Source organism: Aythya ferina (assembly GCF_964211825.1).
Source record: "Aythya ferina genome assembly, chromosome: 7".
Lineage (NCBI taxonomy): Eukaryota > Metazoa > Chordata > Aves > Anseriformes > Anatidae > Aythya > Aythya ferina.
Genome location: NC_140302.1, coordinates 32,339,626 through 32,361,551, shown reverse-complemented (window position 1 = coordinate 32,361,551; position 21,926 = coordinate 32,339,626). Strand labels below are relative to the sequence as shown.

Genomic DNA, 21,926 nt, shown 5'->3' with positions numbered 1-21,926 from the left:
TCAGACAAATGAACGATTTTTAAAATGTAAAAATATCTTATTTTCTACAACTGACTAATATCGGTTACTTAGAGATAAAGGGTAGGAGGACCTGGCTCTTCACTCCAAAGCCATATTTTTCCAGTCTCCACCCCCCCCCTTTTTTTTTTTTCATTTTAGTGACAAAGTATCACGACTACTACACATACTTAGTGCTTCATCAAGGAAGTCTGATGCAGGCATCAACCGTATAATCTTCGTGATATTAAAGAAGGAAACTCCTCATGGGTAATACAACACTAAGCACTATACAATGACAAATATTAATACATGTGGAATAGATAATTGAAAAGATAAAGGAAACATGAAATAATAAGCAAGTCATCGAGGTTTTTTTTTTTTTTTTTTTTTTTTTTTTAATTATTATAGCAGTCTTTGCCCATCTAAGATGATAAACTCACACTAAAATCTCCTAGCCTGACTATGAGAGACTTTGCTACAGTTTTAGAGAAGGGAAAAAAGCAAGAGATTTCTCTCTCCCAAACCAAGGGGTTCACTGGACACAAAAATCACTTAGGAGTAATCTTGAGAACTCTTTCTGCACAAATAAGCAGAGGTTAGCCATGAGGAATGGGACATACAAACAAATGAAGGCACTGTTACATGAACGAGTTATTATAAACTAAACTTGATAGAGATAAATAGACATTTCCAAGGTATGGCATATAAATTCCTTGGTAATTGAATCAAGGGCAAGCTCTTGAATGAATACATCCCAGTTGTGCTCCTGCACCTCATGTTTAACCTTATTTAACCCATTTAGCTATATTTAACCCATTACTGACCCTATTCCAATAGGCATTTTGTGATACTCTTTTTCCATTCAGGCTCCATTTTTCAAGACAGGATCTTGCTGTGTTCATTCTCAGAAACTTAGTGATTTTAAGCAGGCCAGCCAAAGCAAGGAAGACAGGATAATACAATGAAGAATAAAATAAATAATATGATAGAAAACTTCTTGCATTATTGAACACCTCCCACTAATTCAAATTACTTGTAGTTCCAGGTGTCTGTAGAAATGCTTTGCTATCAACAACATCTGATCAGCCATTCTGATTTCTCTTTAATTCTCTCAGCACAACTACAAAAGGATTTTTCCCTCTCCCCACATCTCCACACAAGAGATCCTTTAAAAAGACATCCTATGCTATTATTTACTGGCAACTTAATCCATGAGGTCTTTCAACATGATCAGGAACTTCCAACATGATTGTTTTCCAAAAGTTTTTCTTGTTCAAAAAGAATGCAGAAACACCAGTAAGAGAGAATACTAAAAACCGTCTTAGTTCTGACTGAAACAAGTGAAAACTAAAACTCTCTAGAGAAAATTACAGGAGAAACACAGGAAATCAGTTGACTGCAACAAAGCAGTATTAGCTTTTAAACGTTTTGCATAAACACTTTATATGTACGTTTTGTTAGATAAAACAGTGACTTCATTATTTGCTCAGTCCTCTGTACAAGGAAGGAAAAAGTATTACCTATCTACTTACTTAGCTGTAATAGCTGGTACTTTCTATGTAGAACTGACAGTAATAGCAAAATCCAAATGAGGCTTTTTATAGAGGCACTGTTCTTTATGGCATAAATAACATTCATGATTTCCTGCGTTTATTTCAAAGCATTTATCTCAAGAGACATTTAATATTCCATTGTTTTCATCAGACTTAAATTAACATTTCCAGAAATCTTTATTATCAAGATTTCTACATTCTGATAAATCAGTCAGACACCTCTAAAGAAGGGTGCCTAGCATTTTAATTCTCATTTCAATTTTGAGGGTTTTATTGATTTATTTTCCTTTTGCTTACAATGGAATTGTAGTTGATACTCTTATTTTACTGCAATAATTTTGGATTGACTCAGGTCAATTTGTATAACATGTTTCTGTTATTCAGCTCTATCGCTCTTGCTGCTCAAAAGGGTTTTAAAAGTCAACCAGTGTCATTTGGAGACAGAGCACTGCTAGCTTTTGTAGAGTAGAAAATATGAAGTAGAAATGTCAGTACCATGTTGCAATGGCAACTTCAAGAAATCTCTGTATTTGCCAGCGTTGGGGAGAGACTTCTGTTTTCCTTTTCTCTTAGAGGAAGGTTTTGCACTGTTTTTTTCTTAAAGATGGTCTGAAATCTGTGTGCCAGTCTCCTCTGTCTTCAGGTCTGAGTTGATAGCCATCCGTTTTCAAATTATTCTTGAGCTTTCTGACCTGTTTTGTTCCAGAGAAGAGCTGCAGTTCACAGACAAAAATTGATCTTCAGATCTTCAGTGCAACTCAAGGTCCTTTTAACTGAAAAAGCTGGTCAGAAGAACAATGCCTTAGCTTTGCATATGGCAAAAGTCGACAATACCATAACCAAGATTTCTTCAGGCTATGAAATCAAGCATATACCTTAACTTTATTCATTTTACTGGAGTTAATGTTAGGCAAAAGAAATAGGAGAATTAGACCAAAACAGTTAAGCTTTTCCCCTACACAGATGAAAGGGAATTGCACAGCTAAAGCAAGCAAGCAACAGCAACAGCTTCTGGGAAAACTGGTTTATCCAAGTCAAATTACTAGATTTATACTATCAGCTTATTTCTTTATCTTTGGCTCTCCAGCACTTGAAGAAGAATCATATTAACTCATTAATGACACATAAATGACACATGACGCAAGATGATTCCTTATTTATTTATTATTTGTTTACTCTTCTTTGAAGTCTCAATCTATTACTAAATTCCCTGTATTATATGCATTGTTTGGTACCCTATGTGAATCACAAATTATAGTGGACTGCGAGTCAGTAAATCACTGTCCTGAGATCAAGAAAGCAACAGGCTTATGGTTTAATTTAGCTTCAAGTTTTTGATTTTTCATGCAGGCCTTGGTATTGCTAAATAACATGTTACTGTGAAGAATTACTCTACAACCAACATTTCTTCAAGAAGGTCTGGTGAATTTTGCTAGCTAGCAGAGAGATCTAACATCTCATGCTTCAGTTCTTTCAGTCATTTTTAACGAAAAATGCTGTGTGATGGTGAGAAGCAAATTTATACAGATTGGAAGCAAGCCTACTGTTTTCAGAGAAATTGATAGAAAGATAAGGACAGGCCCTTTCACCTTAAGATTTTGTATATCTTCAGACTGCATGGCTGTCTTTCTTCATAAAGAAAACAAGCAGGTAAATAGCTACCTTGTTTACTGCAATAGTATGCATTATAGCTTTTTGATAAACTACCAGGAATAATTCAACAAATACTCTTGATAGCTTGTAGAAATTAAACGTTGTTTCTTCCTAGAAAAAGGGAGGAGCTGAAACTTGCATGTCCCACATTCTGGATTAGAAAACTCTATCCTGAGCACTGTCTCTGAAGTTGCTGTATTGTCATTCCTGAACAAGATGGGGTACCCTGTAAGGAATGAGGGTGCAATGTACGTGGCCATTCCCTTTACTGCCACATGTCTTCAATGACAGTTGTCAAATGCAAACGCCAGCAGTAACAGCAGCTTTCTGTCCCTTTCATTCTGTGAGGAATCTTAAGGGCAGTGCCTTGAACACAAGAACTCTGTTTCTTGGAAATGCGTCAAGAGTTGGAAGGAAAGACTGTTCCCACTACCTGCAGAATGTGGAGGCTGACCTTGCTCACAAAGGAAGAAATGGAAATGCTGTGAAAAAGGTAGCTGGGATTTCTCTCTCTCTTTAGTCACACATAGGGCTGGAAGATCTCTGCAGAATTTTCCATATAAATTCCTGGGCTTATTACAACAAACTGAGCAATTACTGCTGTCATTCATAATGAAATTTGGCTACTTAAAGTAGGAAATTACTATGCAGGACTGGCCCGAAGATGTAATCTCATTTATTACACCAGAAGAAAAGGATAACCATTTTTTTTCCTATTATTGTTTGTACTTCCTTTCTTAGAGTAACTGTTCTTTCTTCCAACAAATAAGCACAGATGACCTCATGTTCAGTACTCTTATAATGTACATGTCCTACTTCTAATATAAACAGAATGTGTACTGTGCTATATGCTCTACATGAAAAATTTTCTTAAAGGCAGTAGCTATATTGAAGCGCACAGTAGGTATCCTAATTCTTTGGTCACTGCTCCCGTTAACTTTGTTTGCTGATCATTTATTTTCTGCAGAAGCGATAACTATTAATAGAAGTCTCCAGCTAATTCAGTTCTGGCATTGATTTTGATCAGCAAGATTACCCCCTACGTTGGAAATGGACATTCACCTTAATTTGTGAGGAGTTTATACCTGCAAAGGCTTACCCTGAATAAGGAAACTGAAAAATCAGTTCCCTGTAGTGTTACAATTTGAAACATGAAACCCTTATAAATCTAGTCATTGGGAATGATTATTACCTCACTAGTGACGTGTTTACTACCTAGGTCATTTTTGTATGAAAAGAACAAGTTAAAAATGTGCAGTGACAGGAACTATTTCCTTTAAAAACATGAATTTCTTATAGAATCTTATAGAAAAATGGGGTCAACTGATACACGGAAGTTGAGTGTCTGTATGTTATTTGCCATCCTGTCTATGAAGACTGTGAGGTAAGTGCATACTTTAGTCTGAAAGAGACAGAAAATAATTTTGTTTTTCACTTTAAAATTCTCTCAAGCATATCAAGAGCCTTTCATTCATCAAGGAAGCAATTCAAAAATATATGACATAACAGTTGCTGTTATTGTCCCTACAACTGTATACACTGATGACATGTTTCACCACAGGTTTCTGATGAAATTCTCTAATTTCTTCAGCTGTATTCGACAGTACTCACTACAACTCTTTTTCAGCCTATATAATACAAGGAAAAAAAATTTTAAAAAGAAAAAAAAGAGCTCTTGTACAGCAATGTTAACATTCAAGTTTCAAGCAGTTCACATCAAATTGAGGTGCTACTACAAAATAATTTCTTCAAGTTTTGTGTTTTTTTTTTTTTTTTGTTGTTGTTGTTGTTGTTGTTGTTTTTGTTTTTTTCTCCTTGCAAAAAAACTTCTGGAATCAACAAAGATTTCTATGTAAAAATAAAAATAAATAGCACGATTTAGCCAAAATTCAACTTTTTAATTAGAGTTAGATATCTACCTAAAAGAATAAAATCACATAATTATTTTACTTATTTTGCTGTTGATACAACATTTTTATATATAAAATATTTTTAATTGAATTTATTACCATGAAATTTTAATTATCTCCATGTCTCCTGTAATATTTAATCAATTTTAAGCTGTTATAAAATTTATTTTTCAGGTAGTTGATTTGAAGTCCAATGGCTCAATCACCATCTTTCTGATAACAATGGCTGACATAAATCTTATGATGTTCAACACAAGGAAGTGTTGACACTAGACAATTTTCAGAGGTGCCTTCAATCTAATGATTCTGTGAATTCAGCTATCAGATGGTACAAACCAGGCTGGAAAGTCATTATTCATTCACATCAATTATTCAGACACATCAATTTCAAGCTGCATATGTGGCATCCATGATAATCGTGGGTTTGATCTTCAACTGAGTACTGATACGAAGTACACAAAAAAAATGTTCAGGCTCCAAGGAGTTTAAAATGCCTTCTTAACAAGAACACTCTTTTTTGTTCAGCACAGAGGAATCAAAACCAGTTTCACACAACTTCCCCAAATCTATGGGAGCAATCTCTTAGATGAAGAATGCAGCTTAACTGCTTCTGACCAAATCAGAAACACATTCAAAAATAGTAACTTACTAAAGTCAAACTCTGAGAGCTGCAATCTGCTTGCAAATGTTTTTGAGCAGAATAAGAGCCTAAAGAGAGTTATTTCATGAGTAATTAATCTCTTCCTCTAAGAAAGCAAACAGGGTCAAGTGTTTGGCATTTCATTCACACAAGATTTTTGGTGTTTCCAAATAAAATGTGTTGTTTTACTAATATTTACCCATAGTTGCTTGTAGAAAGACTTCATTACTACGATTATGTCAGCATACTCTAATACATGTTTAGATGTGATGGTCTAGGAATTTTTATTTTAATACAGACAGCCTATATTACTGGACAACATACAAAGCAAGTTTGTATTGCTGAGTTGTCACTTATTTTCTAAGAAAGCTTTGGGCGATAAACCATTCTGAAATCACATACACAGCAAGCATATCAAAATATAACACTACGGGTTTTGCTACTATTGAAAATCTGGATTAACACCAGGCTGGTCTATTACTTGTTGAGCTGAGCTATGAAATAGGTCTCTGGACACACCCAGGACATGGCTCTGGATGTTCTTGTAGTAGTTTACCACTCCCATAAAAATATTTTCTTATGTCTACCCAATAAACAGTCAACACATGTGAAAGAGAAGTCAGGTTATGACAGCAACTCCACACTGAGACGACTGTGCTATGCTCCCCTCAGCCTTCTCCGCCATCACAGATCAAAACATTCATAACCAGATGCACTAACATAAGACTGACGTGTGGCTGGATGCAGAACAGGGGTATTTCTGACTGTCAGCCCAGAGGTGTCTACATTAACTCTGCTTGCTCACTTACTGCTCTGAAAAGTAATATATGAAAATAAGCAACCATTTAAGGTTGGATCTAATCAGGAAGTTGACCCAGTTTTTGGAAACAGGTCAAGACTCATGCATTTAACTATATTAACATAAACAAAAGCATATGATACTTCTGCAGCCCGTTTCTGCTTGTTGGTGGTGGCCTATCTTCATTTATACAGATCAATTCTGTGAAATCCATGTCAAAGACTCAGTTAAAATGCCATGTGTCAGGCCTTTCTCTGATTCAGAACTCTGTATCAAAAACTCAGTGTCACCAATTTAGGAACATGATCTGGATTCACAATTTTAAACCAAAATCTTTGCAGCTGAAAGCCTAGGGAAAATAACTGTAGTCAGCAAATGGAACAAACAGTGGAACAAGACATGGATTTCTATGCATTTGTGCTTTTAAAACATGCTTTCTTTTAATAATAAGAAAATAGCTATTTTTCTTATCTCTTTCATTAACCCTCAACTTACACTTCTCAGATCCCTAAGGTGCCTACTGTTTTCCTTCATCATGCACACAAAGTATGTTTAACTCTTTCTCCACCTACAGAAATCTATTTGCAGAAAATATGTTTTTTAATCAATTATGAGTCATGATACAAATAGTCTAAAAATATCCAGTAAATTAGATAAGCATACATTCTTACACTGTATTCTGATTTGGTCCAAGAGCTCTACTAGTTCATTGAAAACCTTTAGCTTTTTCTTGAGGCTCATCATGGGATCTTATATAACATTTTTTTAACAGCACTATTTAAACTATTTGTAAGTGACCACATGCTTTTGCTAAAATAAATCAGCAAATGTAGAACTCCATGGGATACTCAGGCCAGCCTTTCAAAGATTTCAAACCTAAGGAATGGAAATTTGCTTTGGTTCATTTGCTCTGCTTCTGAAGTTGCTAGATTTTAAATGCATCCTAAAATTCAATTCCTTGCTTTGTATTTATAGAGAGCCTCACAGGATTTTCAGCAGCCTAGAATGTATATTGTGATAGCATCTGTGTTACACAGTACCTATTTGTCTTAAAAAAAATAAAAAATAAAAAAAAATTGTACTTCATAGCATATTCCACAAGTTCTATACTATCTGATAAGAACCCTGCATTTAAGCTTACTTTTACATTGGCAACTTGCCGCATATGCAACATGCGCTGATGATCACTCTACTTCACTGCCAAGAAACTATCAAGCAACTACAAAGAAACCTATAAAGAGGCTTTAAAAATAATATCAAAGATACTCTGGCAGCCCCTAAAGCATCATCTTGATGCTTGTATTAACTGGCAACCAGCTCTCTTTGCAGCAATTCCCACACGTAGTATATTTATAAGAACTAAGGGATCCTGTAACTTAGTTCCCATTCCAGCACAACTTGCATCCCTCCCTCATCATCACCATCATATTTAGCACTACCATATAATTCTTTCAAGTTATCAGTTGTTTTTCCAATGTTTGTGATACCTGTGGAGTTTCACAGTGCAGTAGCCCAAAGAGTATTTCCTGGACTTCTCATGAGAGTACTTTGTGAGAAACACAAGTACAGAAATGAAAGTCACCACGACAACAAAAACAAAGCAAACAAACAAACAAAAAAAAAGAAACCACATACATACAACAAATTACTGAAGTGCATGATAAACTGCAATATTCAGCTGCAGCTTAATAGGGGAAAATCATACTGACGTGATGAATTCAGAGCAATTTGAAATGAGGCACCAAGCTCAGAAGAGAAATATCCAATTAGATGGCTCAAGATTAGATCAGAGAGAGGTATTTATCCTACAGTGAACTTGCAAATCATGTAACAACCAACCTAATTTCAAGTTATAGAAAAATCCTACCATGTAAGATGTTTAAATAACAACAGTTTTTTGTTGTTGTTTTGTGTCTTTTTTATTTATGTATCATCAATCATCTACACATAGCAACAATGTACTATAAATACAAAAATGATTTTCCTTCTCAGTGTCTCTGAATCTATGTGTAGATCTGAAAGACAAAGTGTGCTTCCAGACTGAATTCCATAAGATTTCAGGGTAGCTGGCTTCCTGGTCAAATTCTTTATATCCGTGACTCCCAGAAGGTAAAGGCTTAATATCCTATACATTGGAAGAATGGGCATGATGATCACTTCATATATTTTAAAACATTTCCCTATGCTTAGGAAAATAACTGGCTTTTGAATGGTTTGTGACAGAAATCTGGACTTGTCAGCATCTCTTAAAGTTGAAGCATATGACACTAATATAGAGAGAACGGCTACATCTGGCGTTGTCACTGTGCGTGCTTCTCCCAGAACTCTTTAGGAGTTCTCAGGGCATTCTTTTCCCTCCTTCTTGAGTAACAAATGTAAGTTGCCATTGCGAGTCCTATGTGCTTTTGAGAAAAGTGAACTCCTGTATGGAGAACATGCTCAGGATTTCTGTCATCTTAAATAAACTCGTACTTGACATATTGTCTTCTGCTCACAAGAAGCAGAATCGGACAGTCTTCCTGATGTAGGGAAGACTGATACTTTGTAGACTGAACACATTTGCTGAAGAAACAAAGATATTTTCCTGATAACAGCAATGACATAAGACTAAAACCAGGATTAGAAAACTGACTGTCTCCTACAGGATCTCATGGTAACAATAAAAATAATAAAATAGACTGATTTAGGATTTACTTAACACAACTGGTCATGAGAGTTAGCTATGAAGAAATAATACATACAAAACCAGATTAGTGAAATTATTCTCAAAAACTATTAGCTTTCTGTTCCTTTTTTTTTTTTTTTTCCCCACCAAAATAAACTCAGACCTCTCTGCCCACATAAGTACCAATCAAATATTCAGTTTGAAGAATATCTGAAGAATGAGGCATTGTGAAATCTTCCTGGAACCAGTAAATACAAATCAAAGTAATGAAGTACTGATATTGAAAAGAAACCTTCTGGTTTTATTCCTTGTTTAATCAATGAATGTCTGGTCTACCTGGAATTGCTCTGCCACATCTAAGCCTGGTATTATAAGGCTTTATTTCCTATGCATTTTTTCTGCACTCTCTCACACATAGAACAATAATTAAACTTCACAAGAGGCTTCTACATGGTGGTAACTTTTCAACAACAAATACTAAGAGTTAGATATTGATTTTGAAACAAATAGCACTTCAGGACTCTAGGTTCATATTTTGGGGGTGAAAGATATCATCAGCCTGAGACGAACATCAAAATGATGTCATGATATCAGTTAAGAAATCTGGTACAAAAAGATTTCTATCCATCCCATGAGCACGCTGTATGCCTACAAACTCTGTTCTTTCCAGCTACCAGTTACACATGTGGCTTATCTAATTAACAGTCCTGTATTCCTTTACATTATTTTTCCTCTTATAAATTGATTTTCACGTATTATGTTCAATTACATTTTCTTTACCCATACATTGAATTTTTCACCAGTTGGTATGCTGGATGATAATTACACTTATTATTAATTCAAGGCAATAAAAGGTTTATATTGATTTCAGCATAATTTGGTCTCTGTTTCACAAACCATACTTTCTTTACATTCATCCATTTTTCTGTTTGTGTTTTTGTTTGTTTGTTTTTTATCTGTTTCCTTATGGTGCTATTTGAATCTTCAAGGAGAGGTCTTCTTCCTCCACTCCTTACTACGGCAACCACATTTAGACGGTGTAACTGACCTTCAGATGCTCAGGAACTCCCACTGTTCTCAGGGCCATGTTTCAAATAGTCTTGCTTATTATTTGGAAAACAGGCTGGCAAAGTATATCCAGAATAAACTCTGAAGGGTTACTTACATGCTTATTCCACTTACATTGGGAGGTTAGGATAACACGAGGTACCTCCAAGGCAGGATACCTGAAGGCCCTGTGCAAGGCAACTGTAGACATAACAGATGGGAGGGATACAGGCAGTAGGAAGAAATGCTGTGCTTATGATCTTCATCAACATTATTTCAATGAAGTCTGGTTTTTACAGAAGCTGCACAGTATCTTCAGAGGTAGCAGCTTCAAACAGCCAATAAATTATAGAGCTGTGGAAATACTAAGTATGGAAAATACACACATATTTTGGATGCATTTTGGTTGGAATAGCCATGTATAAACCTGAAACTCAGGAACACCTCTGAGCTACTGGACCCAGGCAGGATTTTTTTCTCCTTACCCGTAAACATCTTTCCATCAAACAAACATAGCGTCAGTTCAAGTGGAAAAGAGGTAAATATGTTCCAAACAATCCTGAAGGCCTAGGGACTTCTTTAATCCAGTAAAACATGCACTCAGTAAATTTCAACAGAGTCCTTGAATGCTGGGGTCATGCTTGTGTAGATTCTAAGCTGAAGTTGCAGTTGTAAGAAGTTATCAAGAGAAGGATTTGCCTAACTTCAGTAGTCTTTCCAGAAAAGGACAGCAAAAGGACAGAGTTAGCAGACAGCAGCCTTGAATGAGGTAAGCCAACTCAAAGTATATTTTCTGCAGCTACCACAGGTAGAGTTCTTCTTCAGAGAAGGCAGTAACAAGAACACTGTCTTCATGTTGGTCAACCTCTTTTTTCCTACTTTATACAAAATGCCTTGAATTTTTCAGGCAGCTATATAGTTCACATATGGCTGGAAGTCTCCCTTTCACTTTACCAAACGGTTTCTGTTCCACATATTTTCTTATTTGTGTTACACACTGCTTGGCACAGGGAGATGGAGATGTGAATTTAATCTCCCCCAAAAAATCATCTGTGCTCTAGTAAGTAGAATGAACTCTCCTTCAGGGCAGAAGTTCTCTCTCAGTGGAAGACAGGTAGTTCACCACAATTTTATTGAGTACACAAGGTCAGGTCAGGCCATCTGGGGGTGCCAGCACTGTCACTGTTGTTAAACAAGCCTGTTGTACTACAGGAAGGTGGTACATTCACAACACAACAGACTTTCTTGTTAAACGCCTCATTTTGCATGGATGAGGTTTTAGATCCTGCTATAACAAAGCTTTTGATTGACATCCTGTCCAAGGAGTGCTGTAAGAAAAACGGGTTTGAAGATGAAAATGGCTCTCGACTGAAGCCTCTAATCTCTCTTTACAAGCTGCTTGGAAGCTTTCACTCATGATGCGTTTTCTTCATGCGTTCAAGTGAAGTAGAAAATACTGTTACAAGTAGCCCACTGCAGTTTATTAATTCCAAGAGAGGTGCTGGAGTTTATGTCATCCACCCCACTTAAATTTCTGCAGCCATAAAACCAGAAAACAAACAAACAAAAACAGTAACCAAAAAAAAACATTTTTGCTGTTGCTTCACAAATTCCACACCAAACAGAGATGACAGAAATCTGAAGAACAGAACTTTTTCATTTTATCTAGTAGCAATCTCATGCCATAGGAAGAGAGACAGTAGCAAAGGAAAAAAAAAAATCTTGGACTGAGTTTATGGAAGAAAAGCTTACAATTAAAAGTATATTAAGAAGACAGAAAGGACAGAAAGGACAGATTTTTAAAACTGAGACAAGAAAATAATTTTTCACAGGGAGTTGGAAGCAAAGGAGGTATAGTTTACACATTACACAAAAGACTGAAAATGTAGAACTATAGCATAATTTCTAAGCATAAATTATTATATCCTTAACATCCTCATTGCTTCATACATCCAGAAAGGAATTATAATGCCATGTTTCCCATAATAATGTTTTCTACTCTTCATTCTAGTTGAGGATGAAGTAACAGCAAGAAAATAAATTATCACAAGCATAAATTATTCTTAATAACTATTTTTTTCAGTGTTATTTTATCTAAATAATTCTACTACACAGAAGAAGCAGAGGGTGGCATTGTAAGAACATAAACATGATGGTTTAATTCTCTATAGTAAGACTAAAATATGCGTGGATTTTAAGACTTCAAAATACATGGTCTTGTCAGGGACTTCGATATTATAACATCAGGTTTCAAACAGTTAAGTACTTCAAGCAACTGCAGAATTTCCTCACTCAAGCATACACTTACCAACAGATAAAAACCACCATATACATAATCTCTTCATTCTCATCACTTGGTAATAAAAGGCGTTGTACTAGGGAATATAGTCAACTCAGCCACATGCTAATATTGTGTTAGTCAGTGAAGGAGAAAGCTATTCTCATAATTTTGATCTAAACCCACTGCTCCCATTGAATTTTGTGTGAGCTGCAGTAACATAACTCAGTGCTTATAAAACCAACGGCAGTTAAAAATAACACCTCAGTACGCATTCTATGAACTGCTTTACTGGCACAGAGACAATGCACTTTGCTGCGTGACAAGCAGTCTTGGTAAGAGAACTGGGATGTGGGCCAGAGTTAACCAGAGCACGCTACATACACAGTGTTTGCAGTCTTCGCAAAAACAAAAGCACATCAGGTGTCCTTCCCAACTTACACTTTGCAGCCCCAGAGAGTAAACTACTGCATTTCAGTAAAGCGAGCAACTCTAACACTTGATGTCTATTATGGGCTAACCTGTAAATTCTCAGTACATCAGTGTACTTGTAGTTACTTTAAGCCTTTGTTGTTATTCAGAAAAGAAATACTTAGCCAAGTGGATTGCAACTAAGTGTGACAACCAGCATCTGAAGACTGTCTAAAAATAGCAATAAATGCCATTTATTCTAAATGACATAGGATATCATCTGTTAGTGTCCCTCTAATGTGAATCAGAGCTCATAAAAAAAGAAAAAATGGCACAGCTCAGTTGGTTTACTGTTTAGGGCTACAAAGGTTATAAGATACCAACAAACATTTACTACACCTTTATCCGTTCTGGGACTTGAACAAGGAACAGAGAGGAAGAGCAGCCCAGAATTTCATTCATCTCATTACCCAACTCATTTGCAATGCATAACTCTATACAATTAGACAACGGGAAGTTATTACTTTGAAAGAAGATCAAGAGAACAAATTCCAGAGGTATGACTTACTTGTACTCAATTGGCATTTCTTGGAAGCAGAACAGCACAAGACAACAAACATATCTAGATCTAGTACTTGAAAGATATTAACTACACCTCTTCAAAACTATGTTGGTCCCACATGTCCTGCCACATTTCATATTTCAGTGGAATATAACAAAATAAATATTTACTATATAAACAATAGTTGCGCAAAGAGGTTTGCATTAGGAACCAGGTAGCCCTTCAGAATCACACTGTTTTCTTTAACCCTGAATAGTACTTCACTGTACTGACAGTTCTGCTATGGCTCTCAGCATAGTCATGTGGTTCTTGAGATAAGGAAGGGTCACAGGCTCACAACTGTATTTCCAGAAGTAAATTTCTGGCAGGGTTGACCGAAGACAGAAGTGACCCTGCAGCAAAAATCAGGTTCACCATCTAACAAAAAAAGAGTAATTCCAAAACATACCATAGCTTTTTTTTTTTTTTTTTTCCCAAAAAAAAGTAGTACTGCATGTGAACAAACTTACAGGAAGAGTGGATACTTGGAAAGCTTTTCCTGCCTTCAGACACCAGATCTGGATCACCTGTGCAGTGCATTTCAGAGTTCATTACTCCATCTGGAAAGCAGCGGTAAAAGAAATCGGGACGCGGTCTACAAAAAACACCATGGACATTAAAAATATAAAATGCTGTAGTAACAAATAAACCTCAAAGTGATTATTACATTTACTGCCTATTATATACAGAGTACGTTTATTTCATTCTGCTTTAACACAAGAGCAGAATTGCTTCATTTTCCTGGAATAATCAAATCAAAACAATATTTTATTTATATTTTCTTTTTCTCAGGCAGGATCTGTAAGGGAGGCTTCCAGTGCATTCAAGTGGGAGTTGTAGCCTGTCTCTTCTCACAGTGTGTTTCATCCCAAAGAGGACACAGAAGCTCTGTTCCAAAAATGAATATGCAAGGCTACTTCTACCTAGAGCAATTCATCTTGCACAGTACTTCCAGCAACAGAACAAAGTAGGAGCAACCCCACAAAGTCGCACAAGTCTTGCTGACACATCCAATTGAGAACAGGATGACGGCTTAGGCTATGGGATTGGTACCAAAACAACCACCAAATTATATTGCCAACCTTGATGCTGCCTCTCTAAATGCACTAACAAACCTCTGAGCTTTTGACCCTGCTCTAGCTAAAGAATAGCGTGTAGGTTTGGCTGGTTTCATACTGATCCTGAGCTAATAAACCCTGAAGAGAAACGAGGCAAACGACCACGTTCTGAGACAAGCTGACAGAGCAGCTAGCTGGCTTGGAGTGCAGGCAAAATGAGCTCACGTCTGCCTGAAGAAGATGATGCAGACGTTCTTAATTACATTTCAGAAGCACTCTTAAAACAAAAGTGCCAAGTACCATTATTATCAGGGCAACAGTACTGTAGCAGAAAGTCCATCACAAACAAGCACAAAAACTGCTTCCTCGATGCTACAAAACAGGTGAAGCTGAACAACAAATGCAGAATTGGACTCAATTAAATGGTGTACAAATTCAAGTCAATTACATACTTCTCAGGTGATTATTATTTTTTTTTTTTTTTTATAAAGAAAAAGAGCCAAAAATACCTAAAAATTGTTTTCCAGAGAGTTTTGTTTGCTAATATTTTTCTGGTCCCTTCATTCCAATTTATGCTTCTCTAAAAATTGTCCTACCTAGGAATCCACTTATTGCTTAGCTCCAAGGTTTGCTCTGCCAGGGATCTTGATGTTACCTGGAAATACCATATTCAGTAATATGCTTCACACAAAATGCAAGCAGTAGGTTATATTAAAACTCAATTGATTTCTATTTTATCAGACTAATGGCATTGGTGTCTAAACTCCCACATACTGTGACTCTTCTGTGTTGCCAATGTAATGAACTGATTTCAGCTCACACCTTTCCTTTCAAACTCCTCATTTCTCTGGATCCACCAACCAGACCAACAAAAAATAAAACACAAGGGTACACATTCCTAACACAGCTGGATGTCACATAATGAAATTATGCAACAACTGCACCAGGGAAAGGCCAGTTTTACAGGGACCCCTGCTAATTCAATATTCTTTGGAGCAGTGGATATCGTTTTATTAAGATGTATTGCATTTGCCACCTCTGTCTTCATTTCTTTAAAAGTTATAGCCATCATTTATAACATGACAAGACTTACCTTCCCACTATTAATTTAATAGTATTTGTGCAGACTCCATTCAGAGCTAGAGCCAAAGAAACAGCTACAAAACAGAATGAACAACAACATAAATACCAAGATATATATTGTAACATCACAGCATTTGATTTACAGACTGAAACCTTTATTGGACTGAAAACTGAATGAGCTTTGTAAGCCACTGTTATTAACCTATTTTCGTATTAACCAGAATGAGGATAGAGCCCCCAAAAATCACACAATGTTCTTTGTTATGCTTTTACTCTTCAGAAATCTTATTTCCTTAATTCAAGGCTGAATCTCCTATCATGTCATTTGCAGAGGCATAAATCATCAAATAGCAATAATTAGAGAATCAAGTTCTGTGTTTAGAAGGTTTGTAATTTACTTAATGAAAATCGTACACTCTTTGGGTCAAGAATTTCTGTATAGGCCTATGTTTATACACATTTTATGTGTGTGTGTGTGTCTGTGTGTGTGACCCAATTAAGTAATCTACATTAAGACTAAAATCTGACTTTTAACTAAAATTAGAACTGGATGGTGTTTTTTTTTTGTTTGTTTGTTTGTTTTTTGTTTTGTTTGTTTGTTTGTTTTTAATTTCTTTCAACAGGATGTGGATGTTTTGACTAAAAATCTTGACATTTTCCTCCTATGTTACCTTCCAGAATTAACCAACTTTCCTAATAAAACGTGAGTAACAAAGAAGAACTGTCGTGCTAGGTATGATTGTATTGATCTTCTTTATTTGTACTTACATATCAGGACTTTGCAAACAACCTCATCTAGAGCCTGTGGAAATCTCTACCTAGCTTTCAGTGGCACTTGGATCCAGTGTTCACTCTTTTTAGTATAAAGCTGACCCGATGCTGCAGTCCATACTGTAGCTCCCTGTTACAACACACAAGTAACTAACTGATTTCAGGCAAATCTCTGATTTCCAGCAGAACAGTTACAGTAATAGAACTTTTGATTGTGACAGCTGCATGAGCTATTTTCTCTTTGGACTGCTGCCTCAGATGCTGCACTTCAGCAGCACTCATCCGGTCTCCATAAAATCTTTGCCTGAGGATATTATAGATCATAAAGATATGTGTTATAGTATATATTTATCTTCAAGTTAAAAAAAATAGGAAGTCCTCAATCAAAAATAACATTTTTCTTAGATGTTAACAATAGCTGCCAGTAAAAATAAAGGAACAAGTAAATTTTAGAGACAATGATATTGTTCAAAACACTCTTCCACATTTTATACCTCTGCTCACAATGACCACTCATGCCCACGCTTTTTCCTCTCAACTGTATTTTCTCAGTTACTTATATTGATCACGTCTTAACTGAAATGAAAGTTTCCTAAAAATCAAATGCAGATCACCAGCATTGTCATGGCATTACATTCTCCTTTTCGAAAAAAAAAGGATTGGATACGTAGAGATATCTGCTTTCCAAAACATGAAGTTTACCCTTTTCATTGAGATTTATCTTGATTGTTTATGGCATGTCTGACTGAACGATGCTTCTTCTACTGTTGTGTATTATTAATGGTGGCAATCCAAGTATCAAATGTCAGTGTGAGTGTTAGCTGAATTGCATTTGCTCTCACTTTTTTCACTTTAGAAAAAAAAAAAAAAATCACACTGCCCACCACAAGACACATAACCCACTCAGTACAAAGAAAGAGGCAAGAGAAAGGTGTAAGTGCACCAGCATCAGGAAACTAACTGTTCCTTATCCTAGATGCATGGAATCACCTTCCTTATATTAATTGCTATGTGAAAGGCAAAGCATTTTCACATTCTTTTAACCTTTGATCTCTTCTACCTTTGACGCGTAAAGAAGTTTACCTTTTGAGGGATTTCTTGATTATTCATTATGAACATTATGTGACAGATCTCAGTGCAAAACAGCAAGGCTCTATCACATAATGAATCTTAACACCAGCTTCACACCACCAGACACATAGACACATTAACATATTGGATTATATTAATGTTCTTTATACTTGAACACAATTAAGCCACAAGAAGTTCTGTATTTATGGCATGTGTTGAACAGAGATACTCTGCAGAACAGAACATCAATGTTGGGGTTTCCTTAAAATCTGGGCATCAGGGAGAACAGAAGGGAAGCTGACGTGGACCCGAGAAAACAAGTTACTCATGAGGATTATAGACGGAATCATAAAGAAAGCAAGGTGCCTCTTTAGAAAAAAAAAAAAAAAAAAAAAAAAAGGTAAGAGCAAGTGATGGAGAAACTAATCCAAAGCTTAATTCTCAAACAACAAGAAATAATACTCTGACTGCATGCATTTTTATTAATCAGGGTTATCTCTACTGAATGGACTTGTCAATAAAATATCACTATGAGACATGTCAGAACTTACTACAAATTACTCTCAGCAGACAAATCAAAAACTAGGATCTCCTCACACTTGTGCAAGAGCTACGGGTGAAAGAACGTGCTACAAGAACCCAGCCTGGTCTAAAAAATATTCAAAGGCAGATGCATTGTGCCATTTATATCCAGTCTAGCTAAGGCAAGGTTGAGTATTAGTTTGACCTTATGATCTAGGCTCCAATAAATTCAAGGGCAAATTAGCCAATAAAACACAGAATTCCAGAGTTAGGTGTATTTCAAATACACTGCCACAAAAGCTTCTTCAGTTCCCAGTGCTGGAAGCTGCTGCCTCCAACTGCAATTAGACCTCATCCATAACACAAACATAGCAGTTCGTGGTCCAGGATTAAGTGCACATCCAGCTACACTGGCATTTTAAGATAAAACATCAGCTTGTGATTGCAAAAGCTGAGCCATGAGCACAGATTTTGCAATGGGGAACAGAGTAAGCTCCAGGAGAAGGTCAGAGAAAACAATGAGAGAAATAATTTTCTAAACTAAGCAGCTGAGTCTCACAGGACTCTCCTGTCAAACCCTGAATTTAGAAGAGCTGCACTGTAAATAAGAGGTAAGCAGCAGATTAACTGTGACAGAAAAAGGGTACATCTGGACAGTCTGATCTTGATTTTACTGATCAAATTCTGACCCTTGCTAGCAAGACTGAAGAACTAAGGCACAGAATTTATACATTTAGAAGCATGCATAAAATCAGAGACTTTGGCAGGATTGCTTGCAACCATCACTGCACTGAAACATACTGTAATGGAGACAAGGTTTTCTTCAAGGCTTACACTACAACTGCAATCAATCTCTGAGTACTATCACATATTTTCTATCTTGAAATACAATACACATTACCTAAGAAAGCCTCTTTAATTTCAGTCTTGTCTGTCCGCCGAATTATTTTCACCACGAAAATGACTGCTAGTGGTGTAAGGAATGAAATTGCCTGTAAGAGATAACAAATACCATGTGTTAGAGCATCAATTCCTTTTCAGTCCAACTGATTAATAATTAGTTCCAGTTAGCTCCATTTGAACTGGAAGGCTGAGTGATCTTTATCAAACTCCTGACCTCAAGTAAAGTGGGATGATTTGTCTTTGTAACTACAGGGCAATGAATACATTAAAACTGTAATATAATTGTGAGCTATAATTGATTTGTAATTGCCTGGAGCTGCATTTAAAATGTCAGCTTCATAAATGAAAAAAAGCAACAGCCTATACATTCTCTAAATTTATAGACAAAATTCACTAATTTCATACTCTGATCCATGGAGATCTTGAATATTTTTTTTACACAAAGCATTACTCCAGAAGGAAGCCCAACCAGTCTGTGCTCTTAGCAAGACCCTATCCAATGTACCACAATCTTCCTGACAACACAGAATGCTATATTAAATTTATTATTATTTTTTTGAACTGTCATTCTTGAACGCATTGAGGTGGCTTTAGAGGGATCTTTAAAAGATCACAACTTCATGATTCTTTCACTAACAGACAGGAGTTTGGAAGTGGAGCTACCTGCTTGATTTTATTCAAAACCAGAAAATCAACACCTAAGCAGGTCAAGTAAACTCACCTGTTAAGCACAACCATATTCTTATACTGTAAGCACTGTACAACAGTGTCCCTCCTGTAAGCAACCTGCACACCAACGCACATGTCTGATGAACATCTCCATTAGCATAGAACAACTGGACTATGGTTGATGATTCACTGTAAGTGTTTCAGTTATCCCAAAAGGATCCTGCTTAGAGTAGTGTTGATACATTGCAGACTGTCCTTGTATCCCAGGTATTCATCTTTCTACAGAGAAACACACTGTTCTCCCAGACATAACAACCAGCAGTTTATCAATAGTAGCTTCCCACTGAAAGTATGATTTTGTTCCTAAATGGCTCTTCCATCATCCCTTTTACCTCTGCAGTTGAAGGTCCAACTCAAAAGGTAATTGGTAGGCAAGATATCCCAGAACTAGCAACAAGCATAAATGGGCTAAGTTAACTAATTCCTTTCTGGAATTAGTTCTGGAATTCCTTTTTACAAACCTCTTCACAATCACATCTGTTCAAAAGCAAAGAGAGGTATTTCAAATGCATTCTAGCTCCTGAAGAAAGAATGAAAATGACTGTATTTTTAATGAAGGCAAAAACGAAGTTGTATGTGGCACTGGGGGGCACCAGACTCTGAGTAAGATTACACTGTCTTTATTGAGGCTGAACACTGCCTTACTCCTTAACCAGCCCCACTGAAATGAAAACCAGAGACACTGATTCAGAACAGACATGTTATGATCAAAGATATGTGACTCCTTTCTTCCTTTTAGAAAACAGATTAATCCCAATCCTTATTTTCTGCTTTTCATGTTGATTCAAGCTGCATATGAAACAACATGAAAATGAACTCTATGATTTTTGTAGTGCATCTTGGACCAGATTCCCCTCACCTGCATCTGCAGAAGATTATCTACCTCCATGAGCCATGCAGATTAGAGCAGTCTGGAGTCTCCTTCCCTTTTTTTACATTTAGAAAGAAAACTAACAAATCTTGCACAAAAAAAGGTACCATTTCTACTTGAATTTTTAAGTTAGGTTATGTTACTACTTCAGAAATGTTAATTTCTCTCCCTACTCTGCAATAGTTTAATTTCTGCTTTCAGAGACAAGGAGAAAAATAAAAATGGTTAAAGCAAACCTAAAATTATTAGTTTCATTCAAAAAAGTAAGGACTGCTACCAGGCAAGGAGAAAAACATCTGCATTCCATTGCTGAAGAACATGTAGAAATATAGCCAGGCTGACAGGCTGCTAGACGTGGTTTAATGGAGTTAGAAACCTTTTGAACAAGCATGAACAGCAGAAAATGTCAGTAAAGAACAGAATTAAAGTGGCAACTTGTCCCGAAACACTTCACAATCAATCTTCAGAAATCTGGTAAAACTACAGATTTCCTCATATTTTACAAGCATATGGATTTTGGAAAGAGATTAAGAAATATTCATGTTTGTGGTACATTGTTTGCTGTTCCTTACACACGAGCATTACTTGGAAGGTGTCTTTTTTCGTTTTTTATTATTCTGCAGCAAAACACCCTTATAAAGAAAGTCTGGCTTAAAAGGACTCATTTTCCTTTATTTTGCAAAATGATTCTGTATGGCTCATTTCCATAACAGATTTGGCAGCAGTCTAATGAGCAATACTCTCCTCAGATATATCTCAGTAATGTTTTCTTTTCCAGCAGTGAAATATTCCAACATATTTCCTCACTTTGGTGAAATAAGGACAGAAGTCTATATATCTCATTCATTATTCATCCTAGCAAGACAAAGACAAGCTAAAGTTACAAAAATCCCACAGAGAAGCATTCAATCTGTTTTGAGAAAACCCACTTCCACAAGTGACACGATTCTCACGTGGGACAACAGTGATTTACCATACTGTATGGCTTAGAACCTCACAGTATTTTTCAGTGGCTTGGAGTTAGACTGTGCTTTTGTTCAGAGCCCTCCTGCAGTGGTGCGGCAGAAGAAATCCCTCTTTCCCTTTACTACAGGGAATCTCCTACATGCCCTGCTCCTTCACACACCACTCTTGCCAACCTGGACTGACAGTTACACTCAGTCTTACTCCAGTCCTACCCCACATGGCATGCAGAGCTGTGGTGTAAGCTCTATGTGAGGATTCCAGTGTCTTCCTCTCCCTGTTAGGATTACCGCAATGTAATAAGGAGAAAAGAGCAGTGCACAGCAGTCTGGAGACACACAATACCAAAGCACTTGGCACTGGCATTTGTCACACTGGCCACCACAGCCTCAGACCTA

At 36.5% G+C, this 21,926-nt stretch overlaps 1 protein-coding gene across 5 annotated transcripts in view; it reads right to left on the bottom strand.

The window, feature by feature from the left end:
- PLPP4 (phospholipid phosphatase 4) overlaps positions 1–21,926 on the bottom strand; it is a 58,421-nt gene that overhangs the window by 13,443 nt on the left and 23,052 nt on the right. For all 5 annotated transcript variants that reach the window (XM_084526255.1, XM_084526253.1, XM_084526252.1 and 2 more), the window contains exons 3-5: positions 18,964–19,054; positions 15,709–15,772; positions 14,028–14,152 (exon numbers count right to left, since the gene is read on the bottom strand). In XM_084526255.1, the coding sequence (XP_084382381.1) occupies positions 14,028–14,152; positions 15,709–15,772; positions 18,964–19,054 (280 nt within the window). The remainder of the gene's footprint in view (positions 1–14,027; positions 14,153–15,708; positions 15,773–18,963; positions 19,055–21,926) is intronic.